At 41.6% G+C, this 17,942-nt stretch overlaps 1 protein-coding gene across 3 annotated transcripts in view; it reads right to left on the bottom strand.

The window, feature by feature from the left end:
* Positions 1 to 17,942, bottom strand: part of LOC131446295 (netrin receptor UNC5D-like) — a 197,249-nt gene that overhangs the window by 25,383 nt on the left and 153,924 nt on the right. The window contains exons 7-12 of one of the 3 annotated variants that reach the window (XM_058617442.1): positions 13,492 to 13,656; positions 13,109 to 13,141; positions 10,753 to 10,857; positions 6,289 to 6,438; positions 4,258 to 4,476; positions 1,576 to 1,660 (exon numbers count right to left, since the gene is read on the bottom strand). In XM_058617442.1, the coding sequence (XP_058473425.1) occupies positions 1,576 to 1,660; positions 4,258 to 4,476; positions 6,289 to 6,438; positions 10,753 to 10,857; positions 13,109 to 13,141; positions 13,492 to 13,656 (757 nt within the window). Of the gene's footprint in view, positions 1 to 1,575; positions 1,661 to 4,257; positions 4,477 to 6,288; positions 6,439 to 10,671; positions 10,858 to 13,108; positions 13,142 to 13,491; positions 13,657 to 17,942 lie in introns of all 3 variants that reach the window. The other 2 variants (XM_058617440.1, XM_058617441.1) reach the window with 2 other exon arrangements.

The raw sequence follows: 17,942 nt of genomic DNA, 5'->3' as shown, positions 1-17,942 counted from the left end.
TTGGTTACTCGATTCTGGACGTTAAATAAACCCCCCCAAAAAAGAAATAACTGGACGAGATATTAAGTTTCTTTCAAATGAATAAGATACATCAAAATGGTCCAATGGTCATTGTAAAATCACGTTTACAGATAAAAATGAGCCGTGTTCAGGTGAGCATTTCAGCTTTGTATCACAAGTAAAGAGCTACACTGGTGTGTGTGTGTCAGTAGAACCAAGAAGCTGATTCTCTCCACTGCAGTTGTTGTACTGAGAAACAACAATGGTGAAAAATAGAAGCAAGGACTTCTGTTATAAAAACAACAAACTGAGCAAATTCTGTGTCTGCTCCTTCAAACTATAACACAGTCCTGGACATTTTCAATATATAACAGAGACAGCAGCATTTTTTAAACTTCTGCATCTTTTTTGAAGCTCGGAAATTCCAGGGTAGTGCAGTCACAGGCAGATGCACAGGAGAATTTATGCTTCTTTTTTTTTTTTTCCTTTTTCTTTTTATGCTTTAGTGTGGACTTAGCCTGAGAGACACAGAATGTTGAGCTAATGTTACACAGTATGTATACAGCAAGGACAAGAATGTATGCAGACAGTGAAAAGATAAAGTATTAGACACAAGGAAAGAGAAAAAAAGAGAAAGAAATGATGACAAATTATGAGAAATATTAACTATGACCAGTAAAAAAATAAGACACAAGATTGAAACATATACAAAAGACAAAAAAAAAAAGAGCGACAATAACGTATAATACAGTGTAATTGTATTGTTCAGGTGATTTGGAGCATAAAGGAGCCTCCACTCGTTGTTATGGAGACCTGGGGAATAACTGGATGGTGTTGTTAGGGTGATATCTTGCTACTAAGGTTACACACACAGACACTGCAGTAAACCAAGAACACGTCCAGAAATTGATTTCTGCTTGTGCGATAGCTTTTGAGGCGCTGTTCCTACCGAATCAAAGGTAAGATGATGGGGTGGTGTGTGTGTGTGTGTGTGCGTGTGTGTGTGTGGGGAGGTCCTTTTCAAACGGGTTCTTATCAATTCCATTTTCTTCTTGAGTAATAGCTCACTGGCAAAGTTGCAGAAACAGACTCCTGCTGGCAGACAGCAGTCGCCCGGCATTCTGCGCCACAGTCCCATCAAGCCAAAAACCAAATCAGACTCAGTCATCATCGTGACTTTAAGTTCACAGCTTCCACTGCTCTAACCAGACATGATGGAGAGAGATAATGTCAGATATGTCAAGGAAACACAAAACTAGACCACCAGAGTCTGTGCACCCCCCTCTGCTGACACGGTTGCCTCAGGCAATAATGCAACTGTCTGCAGCTGCCAATATATTTGTGACACATGAGCACGGGCCCGTGTGGAGCGGATATATGTCTGCATCTGTATTTGTATTTGTGTTGTTTATGTATATGTGCCGGCGTGATCTCCATGTGAGAGGATCTGTGTGCACGCTCAGCGCAGAGGAGCGGGAGACGTGGCAGGTAGGTGGATAGGAGTGCACCGGGTTGAAAGACTAAAAGAGAGCAGCCCAAGAAGCCGACTTCACTGTGTCAGCGAGAGTCCCTCACCTGCTGTCCTCCTGGTTGATGATCATGTACATTTCCCAGGTAGTGTCTTCAGCGATTCCCCCATGAGGCACCAGCAGACTGATACCTGCAGAGGAGGTATGCAAAAACCAATCAGCACATAGTCAGGACACACACACACAAACACACACAAATGCACAGACACAGAGCAGCATGGCTGTCACGTCTCCTTTCTGAAGGCGACAGCCAGAGAGGTGATGGCCCCAGAAAAAAGGTGATGGAAGCAAGTCCCAAAGGCCTTGTAAATCAATGCTGCCAGCAGTCTCTTTTGTCACAACACACACACACACACACACACACACATATATACACGCAAATATTCTACTGTATGATGAACAATTACTGCCAATCTACACCACAGTAGATAAACATCCCTCAGGGGACAGGATGATGAATGTAGGCCACGGGGAAACGGTGACAGAATAATGTAGCAGACTGAACATCACAGATTTACTTTACATACAGTAAACGTGTGGACATTTTCTGGATAGTAAACAATAAACATTTAAAAATGCAGTGAACCGTACTGCGTAACTTTTAAAGGAATACTTCACCGATTAGCATTTAGCTTTATAGGGGTCGTATTTTTGATAAATTGTGCTTCCCAACCTCAGTTTCCCCTGAGTTGAGAAATAACTTTTCGTTGTTACGTACCCACCAGTGACACTTGGTCCTGTTAGCGTAACTGTTAGCAAAGATGGCAGTCACTGTTTACATTCTGAGAATGAGGTCCCGCCCCCCTACGAGTGGGTATAAAAAGAGCGGAATTAGCGATGCGGTTTCAAGCCTCGGACCAAGTGTCACTGGTGAGCACGTAACAAAAAAATCTTTTCTTTGTTACGTACCCACCAGAGACACTCCTGTTAGCGTTAGCACAGATGGCGTGCAATTTTAAAAAAATACTACCCCTATTCTAGTAATCCAAAGCTAAATGCAAATCGGTAATATAAAGTATTCCTTTAAGTGTCAATTACATTCAAACCATTGTCAAATGAGTTCAAACAATGCTGATTAAATCTATCAGCTACACATGACCCGCACTGTGTGTCGGTCTCGTGTCGCCCGGCGACATGCCCGCACTGCACACAGGAAGTGATTCCTCTTCGGTGGCGGTTGCTGGTCTTTGAAACAGGGGAAGCTCATTTCAGGCCCAGTTATTGATAGATAAATTTGTACATAAATTCTGCAAATGAACAACTAGAACAAGGAAATGCGATAATTATGTAAAACTAAAATGCTATAATAGTGTTTTTATTTAGAGTGTATATGTACAAACGTAAACGGGCTATTTCGCCGAGCAAATTACACACAATTACTCGAATTAGCAACCAATCAGCCAATCAGAAAATAGTATTTCCTGTTGCCGGGTAAAGTCTGAAAATAGGTTTCTGCTGTGAATGGGTGGACGGGTTTCAGACGAGATGGAAGTGAAAGAGCACAGTCAGGTAATCACTTCAATTACATCACTGGGTCAGCGAGAGAGAGGGAGAGAGATAGGTTAGAAAATGACTGACATTGAGCCACAGTGGTTTAAATGGGAGCTCCCTGTCTCTGGCATCAAGGCATCACAATCTGCCACAAACACTCACAACACACAACACCATTCATAAACCGCCCCTAATCTCAATCCACACGAGGTTCCAAACTTGAGAGGCCTGGCCATGTCGTTGAAGTTTATTCTGTGCCGTCTCATAGAGAACAGCTGAAGCTGAGCTTCAAGTGGTTCAAGTGGCGAGACGATCCGTCATGCGTGACTAACAGCTGATTCTGAGCGAACTAGTGACGCGCTCTAACCACGTTCTAGTACACGTTTAGTACCGAAATGTAAATACATCACAGTATGTACTTTTAGAGGAAGCTGAGCTTCACTTGCAGTCTCTGAGCGAACGCCACCGTTCTTCCTGTGTCAAGTCAGATGGAGACAACAGCAACCAGTAACTGCTCTAAAATTTCAGCAGTTACTGGGATAAATAATATAGCATCAATGCTTCCTGTCCACGCACTGCTGCTGTATACACACAAACGCTCCCTCAGTCAGGTCTGATAGACCACTTTCCATTGAAGTCACTTCACAAAGTCTAAAAAGAGGCAGAATAATGACATCAACAAAAATCACTATAAGTTACGCACTACACGTTTAAAGCCTGTTATACTTGCCATTAAGATATTGTGGAAAACATGTGATTATACATAAAGTGTGGTCAGAAACACTTCCCATACTCGTAAGAAATGCAGATGGGTTTGTCAGGATCCATCAGTCAGTTCAGAAATGCCAAAGCTGTCTCACGTCAGTAAATAATCCTGTCACTTCTCACATTTTCACTGCAGACCAATGTTGACAAGGTCGAACAAGTTCAAAATGCAATAAAAGGCTACCTTCAGATTACAAGGCTGAAGTGACTCGGATTTCTATATTTCTCTACAGCTTCAGCACTGAGTGGTCTCACTAATGCATTGTTTTCTGCTGCTTTGGACACATGACACGCTGCTTGACAGATAGTTATGAATGTGTCAAAACTGATCTGTAATGAATCAGATTTGAACAACGCAGCTGCTAATCTGACTGCAGACAAAGACACTCTGTTTCATCTCTGCTGTCGTTTCAAAGCCAAGTGTCGTGTTTTATGGAAAGAATTTGAGTGTTTAGCACAAAGGAAAGATCACCTGTGTTAGGGACCACCAGCCTTCCTCCAGCATGACCAAACACCGCAGTAGCTTTGTGGAGAGGCCTGCTGGGAGTCAGAGAGACTTGCGGCGTGAGGAGGTTTTTGCCTCGTCTGCCCAGCGTCGTCCCCACAGCGACTCCTCTGTAGTCCGGAGCTAGGCCGCGTGGAAACGTCTGAGGGTGCGACATGACGTGGTACTCCGCCCTTTCTGCCACACCTGCAGATCCAGAGACACTGCTGTGACTTCATGTGAAATCATGGGAAAATTTTTCTTGCTAAACTGAAAACACTAAAAACACAAACATCTTTCTCTCCATGGATCATCACCTGATGAAGATGCTAATTATTCGTGAGACACTTGCCTCAGTATTTTAGCAGGATGTCACGGCTCCTTTCACAGAACTGAGTTCACAGGAAACATGAAACAATAAACACTGCAGTTCAAAGACATGCAGATTGTTGTGAGGTTACTGTGAGTTTTGTGCGACTGTGGGAGTGAACGGTCGTTTATCTCTCCACGTTGGCCCTGTGACAGACTGGTGACCTGTCCAGTACGTGCTCTGCCTCAAGTCAACTGGGATTAACTCCAGCTCCCCTGAACCCTGAGAGGATAAGTGTTACAGATGATGGATGGATTTTTCAACCAACTCATGAAGCTAACAGTGACTTCTTTTATCATTGAGACTGCGCTTGAGGTCACTTATGGCAGAAAGCTCATGACATGATAACGAAGCGATCGGTCTCATCCACTGCACGCAGGTGCTTCAGATGGCCACAAACGTCGGCAAGTAATTGTTCATTCACTCATCTATTGTCTGCCATTTTATCCTCCACATGAGGGTTGCGGGACGCTGGAGCCAATCCCAGCCGACATAGGGAAAAATCGCGTACATCCTGGACAGATCGCCAGTTTTTGGGCTCTAGGAGGACACCGCGCACACATGGGGACAAACAGAAAGGCTGGAACCAGGATGTGTGAACCTCTTCTTTCTGCTACCATCTAGATATCGTTTCGGTCCCCCTCTCTTGACCAAAAACAGATCCAAATTTTTGTCATAAATGCACTAAATGGTCACACCCATGGCGCAGTGGGCTTTGTGTTGTCTGTTGTCTGATGGACTATGTCTGCAGTCTGTGTCATACATTTGGTGTCCTGTAACAAAGTGTCTTGTGTTTGCGATTGGCGATTGTGCCTCAGACCCAACTGCTCCACAGGGATAATAAAGTTACCTACTACTCTTTCTGTGAGGCAATAGTGCTAGTGCACATGCACCAGCGTGTGGCTTACAGTTAATTTATGCCAGTGTTAAACTGGATTTAATTGTCTGTTACTGAACTCCAAGCTGTCCAAGTGTCACCTGTCTTTCGGTTTAAATAGTTGTTTGTATTTGTGATTTATGTTGTATTTTTTTATGTGGCGCAATAACACTGTGGAAAGCAAAGTTTAATCTAACATAACTATTATTTATATCTTAATTCAAATACTGTATTTTGCTCCTCTATTTAACTTCTCCTTCACATCTGGATCATCCTTGATAAATGAACTTGTCTGGGGGGGAAAACAAACTCCAGGCTACACTGCAACAGATGCAACTGATAATACCCCCCCACCCCCACCCCCACCCACTAACCCTGCCTTCATCAAAGCTCTGCAACAGCCAGTAAAAAAATGAAGGTTACTTGCTTGACAGTGATGCCTTATTTTTGTGCATCTCTCTGTATTTCATAAAAAAAACTACAAAAAAAACATTGTTTCTAAAATGTCTATTAATTCATATTGAAGAGCATGTGCAGCAAAAGTGGTTTAGTGAGCGGTCAATTTCTGATGCCCTCCCAAGGTCATGGCTGTTTTTTTCTTCTCTGTGTCAGCGTCTCCTTAGAGATCGCCTCTGGAGAAAAACAGGTTCAGCCCCAAAAGGTTTATCCCTCTGACTGCAGCTGCTGTGCTGTTACAGAGCACTGCTCTATAATTCTATAAGTAGCTGATGACCACAGAGGCGGGCTTACATGACGGCTTTTATATCCTGACCTTTGATCTTGAGATCCGGTAACGGGTCGAGGAGTGAGCGCTCGGCCATCAGCTCCTTGTCAATGGAGTCCTGAAAACACATGGGGCTGGTGTAGGTACGCGACACCGTCAGATCAGGTTGCATGGATGAATTAATGAGCAGGGGATTCGCTGAAAAACAGGGGGAAAAAAAAAATACTGTCATGATTATATTTCTTGCAATAAACTATAATAAATAATTTAACCCTTTAACACCGGGGGGGCTCAAACTCAAATAACGTGGGCGCGGATGTGAAAAAAGTCCAACTTTTTGAGAAAAATATATTGAAATAATCATATTTCTGATGCTATTTCACAGAATGTCGAACCAAAAGGATTTGTTTTGATGTGGAGCGATGAATAGTTCACAATACAAACAAGTTTACGATGCAAAATAACTCACTATAACTTGATATTAAGTGATGGGCTGCATGAAATTGATTGGGGGGGCCGCAAGTTTGAGACCTCTGGAATTTTTTTTTGCTTATTTTAACCATAAAACAGCTTTTTCCCATTTTTCCTACTAGTACTGCATGTTAAAATGGTGTTTTACAATTTAAAATGAAGAAAAACTAAAAAAAAAAACACTAGTTGGACACAAACACTGGCTTCCTGCAAGTGAAGTTACAGTAATAACAACACGTTGGCTTTTGGTGTTAATAATTGCTTTTAAGACACTAATAGGCTCAAGGCAATGTATATACCTGTCAAACATTAATAAGAGATGTTTTAACATCAATTAGACTAATAAGTGGTACCGAATTTACATTTAATATTTATTACATTTTGAATAGCAACCTTTCAAGCACTTAAAAGAAACGTGTTAACAGGCTTTAGATATTGTGGGATGTTGAATAGGATGAAAACGACTTGATGAGTGCTAATAATAGTGCTAAACACGGCTTGTGCATTAAAATATTGTTGGTAAATAAGCAGAAATACTCTCATTGATTGATGGTATGACTTTTTAACCAAATGAATATTTACATTTTTCTTTACATTTACATTTTTCTTTACATTTTAATATGTGGCAGGAGTCGCAGGCAGGGGTTTGGTTGTTACTGTAGCAGTAGGAGGTCGGCTTATTCTAGCCCCTATATCAAGGGGAACAGGGACCAAGATTAAAGCTCTCTCTTCCTCCTGCTGTGTTATCAAAATGAACTTTATTATGCCCCGCTGAGAGCTGTTGCTGTGGCGACCCATTATGCCAGCCTTGTAAAAATATGCTTCAATCTGTGGGGCAAAACACGGCATGCTTTTAAGCTCTGATGTTTTGCCGTTCAGAGACTCGGGGCCATAAACGCTCCATTCGGCGCCCGGGCGAGAAAACAAAAACATGAAACACAAATAATTGCGGAATCATGAATAATTAAATGAAGATTCGATGGATGTGATCATACCCAAGACATCCCATAATGGCACAAACTGACACACTGCCTGGATGGTTTTCGCTTTCCAACACTCGTAAAAAAAAAAAAAAAAAGTAATAACAAACGACAGATAAATAGTGAATTTGTGGAGAACACAAACATAGGTTGTTGCCATATGTTTGCCTTGCGAGCGTATAGCTTCGGGCAAACTGATGTTGGCAATAAAGCCATAAATACCCAGTGTGCTTTGTAAATTAAGCTTCATATTGTAGGTTATTGGACATTTAGTGCACAACAACACGGGCTGCAGAAATCTCCAGAAGGCAAACAAACGGAAAAATTAAAACCAGTCATTTCTGGCCCCTGAGGCATTTTAATAATTAATGCCGCTATATCACAATACAGGGGGATATATGTATTATTCATCAAATATACACAAGAAAAAAAGAAACCTGCACTGTCATGTTTTTCCACATGTTCTGTCATTTAAATAACATACACTGGCATTAATTAAGTATGTTTACAGTATTTTTTTCTTCTATGCAGCTGCTGACTCAGACCCAAATAAACATATTCGTTCTGATTAGAGTAAAAAAAATAAATATAAACTGCCAATGGTAAAATGACACAAGCTGAGGAGGCGGTCTCTAATCTGTCCTGAGAACAGATTACGTCTGTGCAGCGCAAGCGCTACGTTGTAACAAATACAGTCTTTCATACTTAATAAATAAAGGGTAAATACAACCAGTAAAAATGCATATTTTTACTTGCCAAAAGGTTGGAAACACAAAATTTTTACTGAATGCATTGGGGATTTGTTGGGTTTTTAAATGAGGATTTATTCAGTGAGCTGGAACCTGTCAAACACAAACATTACACTCATTTTGAGTCATAAATTATTCCGAAGCACAACAGCCTTTCAGTTTAAAGGCAAGTGAAACTATTCAGCTGCATTTTTACTGGACCACGGAAATAAACTAACACATTATAATCTGACGGCATAACTGTAATCATAGCATTGAAATTAGAACAAGTAATTATTAGTAGTATTAGTAAAAATACTACTCTTTTCCTGATGTCTTTAGTCTTTGGAAACACACACATTAATGTTTTGACTATCAAAAACACAAATAAACATCTTTTTCTTTAAATATTAGAACTATATAAGCGACGAAATGTGTATAAATCAACAACTAAATATATATTCCAGCAAAGACTTTGATGTAATTTGTATTCTCATAAAAGTTTCATTTATTAGTATTCACTCCTTTAATAGATTCTTTTTGGGCTTTTGGTAGTTTTCATAAAACGCCTTTTTTTTTGCAAAAGTGGGTGCAGTTCAGCTCAGGCTATATTTATGAAAATTGCGATTGCTGCACTCCTTTTAAACCTCTCTTGAACAACCTCTTGTTGCACAGTTGAGTGCCGAGAACATTTTTCTGTATCTTTTGATGGTGAAGAGGCAAAAAAACAGACCTTTACAGAGAATTTTATCTCATATATCTTTAAGTCCACACCCAAAATGAATGTAAACTTAAAAACACCTTGCGTTGCACACAAATTAAAACACAACTCCAAACGGGAGTGACGGCTCAACTGCGGGAGACAATACCAAAACACCTATAGCTTTCACAGCTAGCGACAAGCAGCAGAAATGATGAATCCATTTTCAACTCCACTTTTAATTTATGGGGTGTGCCGAGTTTAATTATGTAGGAGTTAAACAGCATGCATTTCATAATCTATTAATTAAATCATCCAAAAATGACAGCAGACTCTTGCAAATTAACCACACAACTTGCCTTTCGCACGCAACACACTAATTAGCTATTCTGCATGTTCTGAATGTAAACAGTGGAAAATGGAAGATGACTCCCCTTGGGACGGTTCCTAAACTTCTCATTGTTATGTTATTATAATCTCATTATTAAAGAGAGTTTACAAATCTATCACCACATAATTAGGGTCAGAGCGCACAAAGTGCAGTGAAGGAGTTGTTTGTGCGTGGAATGTATTGTTTTCCTTCAGATTATTATTATTCTGTGGTTTTGTGGTCATTTTTCAGGGGGTTAACGTGCATAAAAACTTGCCATGGAGATCAAGTGTGGTGAAACTGCGATATCGTCACGACGCTTGGACCCGTGCATTGGGAAACGTGGATGGAAGGAGCCAAAACTAAGTTGCACCGAATTTCACGAAACTTGGTGGGAACTTGTAATAGCCCAAGACGAACAAAAAAGTCCATTGGGACGTTGGCCTCAACGCAACAGGAAGTCGGCCATTTTGAATTTTGGCGTCCATCTTGGCCATTTGCACGCTTCGTAAATGAAGAAACTCGTATACCGACATAAAATATGTGTCAATTTGTACTCGACACATAAAAGGCCAAAAACGGATCATAAGGCTTTTGCGGATTCAAAAGGGGCGTGGCCACGGCAACTATCAAAAGTTTGCCGAATGTCTGCCGTTCACCACGAAAAAGGACGTTTCTTATAACTTTACCATACATTGACCAATCGACTCAAAACAAACATGAAACATGACACAAGAGACCGACGACTGAACACGTCTAAGTTATTATTATTATTATTATTATTCCATGGCTGGATCATTTCTGAGGGGGTTAAGGAATAAAAGTGAAGACTGTTGAGAGAAGGAGACAGCGAGGTCAGAGAATCGCTGCACTCTCCATCTTGAGTGGAGGGATGCGAGGGCCCTTCCAGTCCTAGTTATTATAATCATTATTATTATTATTATTATTTTATTTTCCTCTAAATAAATAGCCTTTTTGAGGACCTGAGAGTGGTTTCTGTGAATAAGCGCGGTAAATTGGAAATGGGAGGAGCAAATAACTGACAATCTATGCTTCTTCTGTCCCTTTTCTTATGACACTTTGCACTCTACTGGATGTGGAAAACGGTGCGAGGGATGTCACATTTATTTATTTATTTTTAACCACACAATTTTCTGCGCATGTGGTGAGTCGCGGGCTCACCTTGGCGAGACGTCTTAAAGCTGAAGGACTGAAAGCCGCCAGTGAGGGCGGAGGAGTCGATGACGTCAACACCGTACTCACTCTGGCTTCTCCGATAAAGAGTGACAGCGACGATCAGCAGCACCACAGTCACCACGCCTGCAGCAAGGCCCGAATACAAGGCCACATCACTGCTGTTGTCCACACCTGGGAGAGAAAGGGTCAGAGAGAGGAGCACAGTTTGAGATTTTTAGACGCTTTTGCTGCCACGTTCTAAGACTGAGTCTCAGAAAGATTAAACCTGTGTCGCTGCCTTGATTCTATATAAAAATTAACAGTTGGTAGCAGTTGGTAACTCTATCTATAGAATTTAGAGGTCTCAATAAGTAGTTTCAGCTCTTTTTCAGTAGAAAATTATGTCAATTTTGTAAACCATGTTCCCATTTACAGGAAAATAGATGATAAAACTTGGCACATATGAGTGGACACCAGTGTGATTGACAGCTGGTGTCGTCCAATAGGTGCCTGATCAATTCATCAGTTAATTTCTGGTTTCAAAAGCTGACATGGCGCCAGTTTATTGATTTATTATAAACCGTCCATGGTTGCTGTGAAATTATAGTTGTGAACATCTTTTATAAGAAGTCTAGGAAGCAAGTCGCATCTTCCTATCTTCAACAAGAAGCAAGTCCACCTTTGTTCCAAGCTTTGGCGTCGCATTTTCTCTATTTTCTGTTCCACATAAGCACTGCCTCCTTACACACAGCTTCATTGTTTCATCCTAGAGTGTTAAAGCCACTAATGAGGAGGAAGCTCAGAAGGAAGGAAGGCGATAAAATCAACCCCACACCTGACTGTCATTTCAAACACTGCTTGGCTGTGGTGTTGTTGGCGCTCTGTGTTCCGCGGGGATAATGTGACAAAACCAATTCATTAAATTAGCTCATTGGCGATGATTACGCTCTATCTGGTCCCACCAGCACTGCTGCATCCAACTCCACCCAGACAAAGAATAAGCGAGAAATAAAGAGACTCCTAGCTTGTGCTTGAAAGATAATGAGATCTGTGCTGAAACAGGACATAGTGGGAAATCCTCGGAATAACCTGAAGATCAAATTAGGAGAAATTGACAAAATATGCAAAGCGGCATTAACGGCTACAGTACAGGGTTAATTGAGGGCTTGGGTAGTTTTCTGCAGCCTGGCTGGATCCCCCCCCCGGTTTCTGACAAACAAAAATACATAAGTGTGTAAAAGGACAAATCAGGAGAACTCGCCTGTGGCTTAGTAGGTAGAAAATTGATTTTCCAATGCACAAACTACATGCAGCCATAATCAACACATAAATGGCCCATTACCCTACACGGCAATTATGCAAAAAGAGGGGATGAATACACAGTGATAAACCTCGGAATGCTTGGCTTGAAATGCTACACTGAGTGTCTGAAAAATAATATTATTAGTGGAAATAAAGTGTTCAGAAAGTGTTCTGACACCAGAAGTAAAACTAGGTTTATTTATGGTAAAGGAGCCGCTCATTCTAAGCAGCTGATTACAGTTTAACTTCCACATTACCGGAATAAATAGTATTTTACTTGACTTCACGAGTAAAGCCGGGACACACGGAGAACGAATGGCTGCGCATTCACATCACTTCAGACTAAAATTTAGATGGAGCACAAACCGCAAAGGCTTGAGCTGATGGCCGACGTATAATATGGCCATGACTCAATGAGGGTTAGCCTCCAGCCAAGCAGTGTCAAGTATGTTTTTTTTTGGCCAAGTCAGTGTATTAAGATGTGGTTTTAACGTCAGTCCTCAGTGATCGGATTATATTCGGACACTTTTAAGTATAGGACTCTTCACACCTGGCATTCAAATGTGTGCACGGATGTTGTCGTGTCTGTTCATGAGGACAAAATGCTGTTTTTCTCAATATGTCTGTGTGTGTGTATCTCTCTGTCTCTCACACACACACACACACACACACACACACACACACACACACACAACAGACAGAAATAGAGAGAGATAGAGAGATGAGAGGAGCTTAAGTGAATCAAAGCTTTACTCACAAAGCTGTGACATGAAACCATTAGAAAAGAGAAAGGGAGGAGGGGAAAAAAAAAATCATATGACCTTCAGTGTTAATATTGTGGTGTTGGCTGCAAATAAACTAACATATAAGTGATTGGTGACACTCGCACTGATCAGATGATGTCGGCGGAGGAAGTGGTTTGTAATTTGCCCTGAAGACGGATTGTGTTCACGCAGCACAGAGATGTGGCCACGTGTGTCCTCACACCACATCCGTCCTCAAACCACCTCCTGTCCATGATCAGATCACTCAGGACGGATGTTAATACCAGGTTTTAAGGGGGAGTCATGAATCCTTCAGGGTCCTGGACGCAGACCGTCGTAGCAATAAAATGACACAAGAGTAAGAAATGGGAACTCACCCTGTGGCTTAACATCGTGCAGCAACTTTCGATCTGCAGAGAGAAATTAGAACGTGACAGCTCCTTCATGACCTTTTTGAAGAGAGCGCTTATTCAAATACTACTTATGTATGCATCCACGCCTGTGTGCATTAAGTGTTACGTAGGTGGAGGGGTGGGTGGGAGGGAGGATGGGGTTGGGGGTGTGAATAATGAAGACGAATGAAAGAGCTGGTGATGAGCTAAATAAGAATGACAAGCCCACACTTGGAGAAGCAAGAACAGTGACTGGATGATAAAAGGAGTCTCCAGACAAAGGGGAATTGACAGTGATGATGCTAAACAATCCTTTTGTCTTATTTATAAACGCGGGAGAGAGCGGTTGTGATGCCGACGTTACCCACCCTCTGTGCAGAGGCCCCCGGTGCAGTTGTCCGTCGCCAGTGCCACGCCATCACACAGCCGGCCTCCGTGTTTAGGCTCCGGAGCCGTGCACTCTCTGCTGCGCTGCCTCTCGCAGCTCGAACTGCACAGTGACCATTCGGTCCACTCTCCCCAGCCGCCGTCAACTGAGGGACAGGAACACACAAACTGATTTTTAAGAAAGGAAAGGAAATAGTAAATCATTTTCTTACTTTACTATTTCATTATTCTTTGAGTGAAAGAGCTGTATGCCCCATTAACCCATTCCTACCTCCACACACAAACTCAATTTTGACATTTTGACAGTTCCTGAAGGGCAGACCTCCAACATGTGCACATGCATGAACAAATCCGCACAAACACGTGAGAGAATGGAGAAAATACAGTCCATTTTTCTTAGCGGCTGATACGACAAAAAAGTCCTCCGCTGAGTCATAGTTCTGTGAAGCTGCAGAGAACATTTTCAAGGTAAGCGCTGCAGTTAAATTTGCAAAAACATCCTTCCTCTGGGAGCTGACATGGACCATGAAGACGCTCTGTTTACGCCATACCCTGTCAAGTCTCCTTTCCATCTACGAATGCTCTCAAAGTCCTCTCCTTCCCGCTAATCTAAACGCAAATGCACCGCGTTTATGTTCAAACCCAGATGCAGAAAAGGAAGCCTTCAGAAGAAGGCTGCTGGCAAGTGGGAGATAATGTTTGGAAGAGTGCATTGCCTTTCCCTGATAACTTTTTCTCTTAAACCTGATGAGTATTTCTCTTTATAGAGGTGCTGTGGCTGAAATCATAAATTTGGTCTTGTCTGAAAGAAGAAGAAAACCACTTGGCCAGAGTCGATTACACGGCAGTTCTGATAAGTGGAAATGCTGCTCTCTCTTCTTCTCACAACCGAAGATCCAACTGTTTGTTTCTGTTTTCTCCACGTTTCACATATACTTTCTCTTCATTTGCAGTTTTTAAAGGTCTACTGCATCAGATTTCAGATAAAAACCACTGTCAAAATAACCATGGAAACGGCCAAGTGTTTCCCCCACTCCAAATGTCAGAAAGATCTTACAGGCCATTATGTTGCCTGATAAAATATTGCATATAAAATAAGACAGCAAACTTCATGGACAAAAATACAGCATTTAAATAAATGAATAAAAAGGAATACTTAAGAAAGAAAAATGGAATTAATAGATCTGAAGTCCCTGGTTAAATATAGAAAAACAGTCTGTGGTACTGAAGTGGAGCAATCTAAGCACTCATTATAAAAACATTTACATCAGCTTATTACGTCTTTGTGGCAAAAGAAGAGTCATTATGCTGCCAATTATTCAAAGGACAATTTCACTGTGACAATTCCTGTCACCATATTGTGGGTAAATAGTAAGTGATCAAGCAGTAACTCATATTATTCACCTGGCTTCTTCTTATGCCACGTCTGCCAGAGAGTGAAAACTCCTATAAATCACTAGGGTTGTACATGTACTGTTACCGTAGTGTATTCTACAGATTACACACACTCTTTTATTAAACTGGTTGGTTTATTAAAACAAGTGGTTTCGTAGCGACTGAAACGCATGATCACACGCCTCACTACAGCTGTGATCACTGCTGCACCCACGGCTGAATCTCAGCTCTACTGAGCAGCATCAATGCATCTATCTGTTGCATGTGTCACAAACACAAGTGTCGTAGTATTTACGCTTCCTGATCCCATTCATTTTCTGTCGTCTGCAAGATGCCTGTTGTGAAATATTTGCAGGACCAGCATGGGCGCAACCTCCCACTGAAGAGTCCTGGAATTTTATTGAATACAGAGGCGGATGTAGAGTATTTAAAAGTGTATTATTTATGGCAATTTTCAAAAACAAACCATATGTAAAACACAGCAGCAGCTCCGCCCTCCCTGTGTGAGGCAGAGGTCACAACAGTGGGTTACTTTCAATTTACATTCAGATTTGTATAGATTTCAAACTGCTGAAAACATTTTGGCTACTCAAAGATATATTATATATATTAGTAGTAACAATTAGTAATATTATTTAAGCTATTTTAATGCAAAAAAACTTACACATTATATGAAACAACTGTATAAACACAAATTAAATGGTGCAGATCACTGCTGGATCTAAACATGAGCGCTAATGCAGAGGTGCATTCAATGAACCTCAGTCATTTTAAACTTCCTCAGAAACAAATGCAGCCAAACCAAACACCTGCTGGTGATCCATTTAAGGAATCCTTGAAACAAGTAGTCTTTTCTTATTCTTTTCGTGTATTGTTTTTCATGGAATTTATAGATGGAATTTCTCCCTTCATGATGTCACATGACCCCTTTGATGTATGTTAATGCACATCAAAGTAATATCATGTGAGCTAAACATGAAAACCAAACCAAAGACACACACATTAAGGTGTGAAAAGGAAATATGAAGGAGGCAGCAATGTGACATTATAGATCTCACGCCGTGTACCCTGCCCGGAAATCTTAGAATAAATTAGAAGAAGAACATTACAGATGCCAACTGCCATAAAACAGCAAAGGAGAAAAGGAAAACTGAATTCAACTGAATATGCAAAGTCCACATAGTTTGGCTGCTAGTCATTTAGCACCATGTGGACTAAAAAGCATCTTGACGTGTTTGTCCAGAGCAGCAGTCCTGGCAGAGCCGGAAGACCCTTTGGAATTTCTCGCCACACATGTGCAACAAATGTACCTTTCCAAGAATGATGACAAAAGAGACACCGATGAGGCGGTTTTTCACTTTCAGGAGCAATGGGAGAAAACCTGTCTGCCACATCTATGGGAGAGAATGAATGCAGATGTTTTACCCGTTCTACCACAATCACTAGCATCCCTTTCACCTCCGCCGTCACCGCCGCTGTCATCGCTAACATCACTTTCACCTCCGCCTTCACCACCACTCCCACCATCATCGCCGTCATCCCCTTTGTTCCCCCCGCCGCCTCCAGCTCCGTCGCGTGACGACAGCGTGGAGACACGCCAGTTTCAGGCGGTCCGGACAACAGAAGCGAGGCTGGCACAGCTGGCTGCCCCGCACAAAGCCCCCGTCAAAGAAGTTCCGAAAAAGAAACAGACTTACAAAAAGTTCCACTGTAAAGAATTTATTTGCCGTTTAGGTGACTGTCCTTATCACAAACACTTGAAGGACTCCGCTAAAGCGAAGGAGGCAGAGAAAACAGTGGCCAAACCAAAAATAGATCCGTGGCTGATATATAGACCGCCAAAAGGGTATATTTCAGATCCAGAACTTAACAGTGGCAGGTCCTGCAGAAGATGAAGCTGCTAAAATGATGCCAAAGCCATTTCTGCCTGTTGCACCTGCGTCAGTGCCAAAGGTCCAGCTACAGGATCGTCAGCTGGGAGCCACCTGTCACAGATGTTTCATTTAATCCCTGACCATTTCCTGGTGGTGAGGCAGCAGTACGGTGTGTCAACAGACGTGAAGGGATTCAAGTTGACACACACGACCACATTTGCAGACCTTTCTTGTGTCATATTTCCCCCAGAAATTCATCTGTAAAGGTGCGGATGACACTTTTACATTTGTTTCACTGCAGCATTTGATCATTTTGGGTATGGGTTAGTCATATAAACAGCAGGATGGAGACTTAAATCACATGACGTGATGTTTGGGGTAGTTAGTTTTTCTTCATGTTAAAAAACTCGTTGGTCAGGCTGTCAGCATGTGAGCTGTGCCAGAAAATCTGCTCTGTATACAAACCTACGCTATAATAAATCTTAACATTTGAGTACAGGCAATTGAGGCTAATTGAGTTCTTTTTGTTGATTTGCCATTTGGAAGCTTCAAAGGATAGACCACTTAGCTCCAGTGCATAGCTTCTGTTGTCCCCTCTTTATATGAGTAATGGTGCTTTTCCATTATACAGTTCTAGAAACTACTTGGTTCGACTCCATTATTCCATTAGAGATAGCACCTGGTACCTGGTATACCTTGTGCTTTTTTAGTACCTTTGTGGTGAGGTTCCAAGTGAGCTGAGCCGATACTGAAATGCAGTGATGGGAATAACATCAGCGTTATTCCTGTTACTGTTAAAATGTAAGGTAACATTTTCAAACGGGAAGTACCGACAATACTATTCCCTCATTGAGATAAAAGGCAAGAATGTATATGTAAAATGTACATTATGCCCAGGAACAAAGTGTTTGTCCACGTCAGTCGTAGGCAATTCTAATCTCATGAAGCATCTCTAGTGGCCAAGAACACTGGTGTTAGCCGAGATAACCCTAACCCGAGCAATTTATTATAAACAAGGCAATCAGAGATGGCAAACTTCACCCCATTCACGCAACAAGCCTCTGGCAGCCTCTGTTGGTCATATTGGAAAGTGCGGAAACACAAACAAATAGACACACAGAGCAATACTTCATGGGGTGAAGTGATAATTGAACATACAGTTG

Source organism: Solea solea, chromosome 19 (genome assembly GCF_958295425.1).
Source record: "Solea solea chromosome 19, fSolSol10.1, whole genome shotgun sequence".
Taxonomy (NCBI): domain Eukaryota; kingdom Metazoa; phylum Chordata; class Actinopteri; order Pleuronectiformes; family Soleidae; genus Solea; species Solea solea.
Note: the sequence above shows the minus strand (reverse complement) of the source record. Positions and strands in the feature narration are given on the sequence as shown.